The 5,471-nt window shown below is 42.5% G+C and overlaps 1 protein-coding gene across 1 annotated transcript in view; it reads right to left on the reverse strand.

The window, feature by feature from the left end:
* Positions 1–3,263: 3,263 nt before the first annotated feature.
* Positions 3,264–5,471, reverse strand: part of C19H6orf163 (chromosome 19 C6orf163 homolog) — a 28,201-nt gene continuing 25,993 nt past the window's right edge. The window contains exon 5 of the mRNA XM_065911487.1: positions 3,264–3,723. Coding sequence (XP_065767559.1) covers positions 3,288–3,723 — 436 coding nt within the window. The 3' untranslated portion in view covers positions 3,264–3,287. The remainder of the gene's footprint in view (positions 3,724–5,471) is intronic.

Below are 5,471 nucleotides of genomic sequence, written 5' to 3' on the forward strand. Positions count from 1 at the left end.
GTGTGCTTAGCTGAAGATCTGCTGGGTGACTCCAATAATTCAGACACAATCCTAGGTGCCACTTCCTCTCCTTCTAGGAGAGACAAAAGCGATGCGTGACAGGCAAGGACAAACCACGTCCTTCCAGTCCTCATCAGAGATGCCACAAAGACACACACCCAGAGAGTCAACCAGCCTGGCACCATGGTGTTTATCTCTGAACAAAACCATGATGAAAGGCACGAGCTACAGACCCACTTCCTGGATTTGAAACTGGCTATGACCTTTCCTCACTGTTCGGCACTGAGAAAGTGACGACCTGTCTGCCCCTGAGTTAATGGTTCCACGTGAAGACGAGTGAGTCCATGTGTATACGCCTGTCTGGCACACACTAGCAGTCCCCAGGGTCAGCTGCTGCTCTTATCTACTCAAGTCTGAAAAACCCAGGTCCGCGTCTCTTTCATGCAGCCATCTGCCTCTGCCCTGTGATACTCTGAATTCCCACCCTGTCCCCAGCTATGTGCCCTGGGGAGAGTTATTGAATCTCCCTGAGCCTCAGTTTCCCTCCTGATAAACTGGGTACAATTACAACTACTTTCAGAAATCATTGTGAGGATTAAATATTAATGTTTGTAAAGTGCTTCTCTGTTGATGGGAATGTAAATTGGTGCAGCCATTATGGAAAAAGTACAGATGTTCCTTAAAAAACTAAAAATAGAACTACCACAGGATCCAGCAATCTCACTCCTGAGCACATATCCAGAAAAGATGAAAACTCTACTTTGAAAACACATGTGCACACACAGACATGCACATGCATCCCAATGTTCACTGCAGCATTATTTGCAATAGCCAAGACAAGGAAACCATCCAGCTGCCCATCAGCAGACAACTGGTTTATATCTACACACTGGAATATTACTCAGCCATAGAAAAGTTGCCACTTGCAGCAACGTGGGTGGACCTAGAGAATAACATACTGAGTGAAGTAACCAGCCAGAGATAAATACTATATGCTATCGCTTACATGTAAAATCTGAAAATAATACAAACAAAGCTATATACAGAACAGAAACAGAGTCACACGGAAAACAAACGTATGGTTACCAAAGGGAAAGTGGTGGGAAGGAGGATGAATGAGGACACGGGATTGACACCCACTCATACTACACATGAAGTAAGCCATAGGGATCTACCATCTAGTGCAGGGAACTAAATTCAGTATCTTATAATAACCGACAGCGGAAAAGAATCTGAAAAGTAATATATGTGTTATAATCACTGACCTTCGCTGTGTACCTGAAACTAACATTGCATATCAACCATACTTCAACTTTAGAAAAGTGCTCCACACACGTAAACACATTAGTACGTAGAAGTTGTCATTTTATCATTTGTCAAAAGAGGGATAACCTCCGCCCCTGTCTAGTCTACCCCATTGATTGCTGTGAGAAGAATGTATTGCGAGGAGAACGCACTGGGAACAGCAGTGTGAAGTACTGTGTAAATTCTGGCTTCCAGCCCCGAGGCAATCGACGGTACAGACTGCAACCGCTTTGCAGACTCAGGAAGCTAAACACCGGGAGGGTGTAGTCCATTATGCAGTTGTAAACACATCGTCGCCTTCCCCACTAGGAAATCCTGGACCGGTCAATGTAAACAAGTCCACCTGAGGCTTGCTTGACTACAGCACTTTTTAATTTACTGAACCCTGCTTTCCAGGTATTAATTTTAAAGCCCCCGGTATAGACTGGTAATTAATAATTTAAGGATATTACATTAAAATGGATAGATTTTTTTTGGAGAGTTCTTCATGGCTTGGGTTTTCTTCTATTTTAATTTAGTAGATGATATGTCGGTTCGCACTGTGGCATGTAATGATTTTCTGCATTTTGATGCAAAGAAGAGGAGGTTGAAGTACTCCTGGGCTTGGGTATAAAATAAGGGGCCCACACCCTCAGTTCCTGAGGCAAGGAATCTGACCTCAAAAGATATATTTGTCTTTCACAAATGGCAAATATAAGGGAATTCCTTCTGAATTATTTCACATAGGGTTCCCAGAATTTAAGCTTTATCCTACTGAACTTGAGAAACATTGCTTTTTTTTCCTACAAAGCTACTGCAGTTCACCAAATAATAATCTCTAGGCTAGGTTACTAGACAGCACATCTCTCCACAATGGAAATCCTTGAAGAACATGTCCTTTTATTTGTTTTTAACTGCAACAAATACTAAAAGAGTTAAATGCCTGATGGAAACATATGTAAAGCCAGATATACAAGTTTGTTTAGACTTCCATGAAATCTTTTTTCCTCCTAGCCAGTTTTGTTTGCTTTTTGTTTTTGATGTGAGCCATTTTAAAGTCTTTATTGAATTTATTACAATATTGATTCTGCTTTATGTTTTGGTTTTTTGACTCCAAGGCATGTGGCATCTTAGTTCCCCAACCAGGAATCAAACTCACACCCCCTAAAGTGGAAGCATGGAGTCTTAACCACTGGACTGCCAGGGAAGTCCTAAAACAGACTTTTAAGCAACAAGGTATATAACTGATATGACTGCATGTTCCAGGGTTGACTGGAGATGAGCTGGCGGTAAGCAGAGCTTTGGGGAGACCACTAAGTTAGATAAGGAAAGCATTTATGTAGTCTAGGACAAAGCAATGACGTTGAAAATTAAGAGAAGGGACAGAATTTGGGAAATACCGCTAAAGTGACTGTGAAAAGAATATTGATAGAGGGTAGGGAGAAAGGGAAGTGGTGAAGTTCAGGTTTTAGCTTAATGGACAAGGTACAAACCGTGCAGCAGGCATCTGGAGACACAAAGGGAGAGACGGGTTCAAGACAAGCTGTGGTTCAGCTGCTAAGTCATGTCTGTCTCATTGATCGCATGGGTTGTAGACTGCCAGGCTCCTCTGTCCATGGGATTTCCCAGGCAAGGACACTGGAGTGGGTTACATTTCCTTCTCCATGTTTCGGTTTTTTAGCTGTGAGGCATGTGGGATCTTAGCTCCCCCACCAGGGATTGAACTCACACCTCCTGCGCTGGAAGGTGATGACTTAACCCCCAAATTGTGGGGAAGTGCCACCTCCTAGTCAGCTTTGACCCCTCTCACTGTCACCTCTTCTCCACTAGACTTGGAGACCACTGTAGCCTGAAATGTGCTTTTGAATATTTTGGTTTTCCATCAAAATGCTTACAGCTCAACAGTACCATGCACATAACTGGGGATCCATACATGGGTTTTGAATGAATTTATTTAGCCTTTCAAACTGTGTCTTTTGTAGTGAAATTTCAGATGAACGCTTCTAATCAGGAGTTGTTTGGTTCTCTGGAATAATAAGATTGGAAGGTGTTTTCTTTCTTTCTGGCAGAATAAAATCTGCATGTCCGGGCGAGAGCTTTGGAAAGGTGTAATTGATGTATCTCTGAAACGCCGCCCTGGTTTCCTGTAACTCTCCCTCCAGGAAGTCTTTCCAGTTGGTCATGATTCCCAGCTGCTTCGCGATGGACAGCAGCTCCCCCTGAGTGTTGACCAGCTTGTCCATCACATTTCCGAGTCTGGCCTGATGCGTTTTCTCTGCTTCTTGAAGCACTTCCTGAACCTCCTCTTGCTTCTGCCTCTGAGCCATGCAATAGTAGAGATTGACTTCATGCTGTTTCTCCCTTACCAGCTGGTTCACACTCTTCTTCTGATCCTGCACAACTGTGACACCTGTGCTCATAAGCTCCTCCACGGCCATCCTGCCAAAAAGAGTAAGAGCTGAATGTTAGCAGTTAGATGGATCACCCACTAAAAACCAAAAGATTTTGTCTTTCACCACAGAGGGAGAAGACAAGACTGCATGGTTTACATGTTCACCAGTCTGAGACAGGCTGGTCAAGATGAGCTTTTGATTAGATATTAACAATCAAAAAGTACTTTTCAGAACAGGGAAGGACACATGGATTTCCTTGCTGTGGGCTAGAGTGAAGCCACCAGTCTACTGACTAATGCTAATTTAGGGAGTCCACCAAGGTCAGAAAATATGAATGCAGAGTTCTCTAAAGATGAAGAAATAAAGTCAGAGCTCCAAACCCCTAGAGAAAGTATTTCTATATATCAACACAGGTACTCACCTTTAGCTAGAGAGCAGGAAACTATCTCACAAAATGAGTTTAGCCTTAACTTTGATTCTATCTGAGCAATATTCTATGACAGCTGAACTTTTTGGTCTCAAGATCACTTTCACTCTTAAAATGACCAAGAAACCAAAAGAGCCTTTGTTTATATATATAGTTTATATCTATTGACCCTAACAGTTTAAAAATTAAAGTCAGACATTTCACAAGCATTATAAATTCATGTGAAATATTAGATAAATCCATTAAATGTAAAAATAAAAAGCTTACCTTGTATGAAAAATATTTGTTTGTAAATCAAAAATCTTTTGATGGGAAAAGTGGCATCATTTTACATTTCTGTAAAATCCTTTATTGTCTAGCTTAATAGGAGAAAAGCTAGATTTTCATTTTGCTTCAATCTGTTGAGGTATCATCACACATCATAAAACCCTGGAAAATGCCACTATATACTCCTGAGATGGAGTGAAAAGACAAATCATGTCTTAATATTAAGAAAGTAGCTTTGACCTTAGTGTCTTACTAAAGGATCTGGGACCATACTTTGAGAACCATCGCTGAACAAATTCATAGGCCTCTGATTATAATGTATATAAAGTAAATCAACCTTGAATATTCATTGGAAGGACTGATGCTGAAGATGAAGCTCCAATACTTTGGCCACCTGATGTGAGAATTGACTCGTTGAAAAAGACCCTGATGCTGGAAAAGATCGAAGGCAGGAGGAGAAGGGGACAACAGAGGGTGAGATGGTTGGATGGCATCACTGACTCAATGGACATGAGTTTGGGCAAACTCCGGGAGACAGTGAAGGACAGGGAAGCCAGGTGTGCTGCAATCCATGGGGTCTCAAAGAGTTGGATGCAACTGAGCAACTGAACAAGAACAAGAGATCCACAGTGGAATTCTAAACAGTGGGCTTCCTTAGCGGCTCAGCTGGTAAAGAACCCGCCTGCAATGTGGGAGACCTGGGTTTGATCCCTGGGTTGGGAAGATCCCCTGGAGAAGGGAAGGGAGTGGCTACCCATTCCAGTATTCTGGCCTGGAGAATTCCATGGACTGAATAGTCCATGGGGTTGCAACGAGTTGGACACAACTGAGTGGCTTTCACATCTACTCCACATGTGAGATGCTCTAAAGAATGCTGGAATCGAGCAGTCTCTAAATGAGGTCTGGAGTGCTGCAGACTGGGTTCAGCTGACTGGAACAAATCTGAACCTTTGACAATTATTTGAAGAATGCCCACCGTGTGCCAGGCTCTCTTATAGGCCCTAGGGACACATCAAAGACCAAAATTGGACATTCTAGGTGGATATACTCACATAACAGGCACGGCAGGTCCCTAGTCTCAGTCAACTGGTTCAGTGAAA

The sequence above is a fragment of the Muntiacus reevesi genome, chromosome 19 (assembly GCF_963930625.1).
Source record: "Muntiacus reevesi chromosome 19, mMunRee1.1, whole genome shotgun sequence".
In the NCBI taxonomy this organism is placed as follows: Eukaryota; Metazoa; Chordata; class Mammalia; order Artiodactyla; family Cervidae; genus Muntiacus; species Muntiacus reevesi.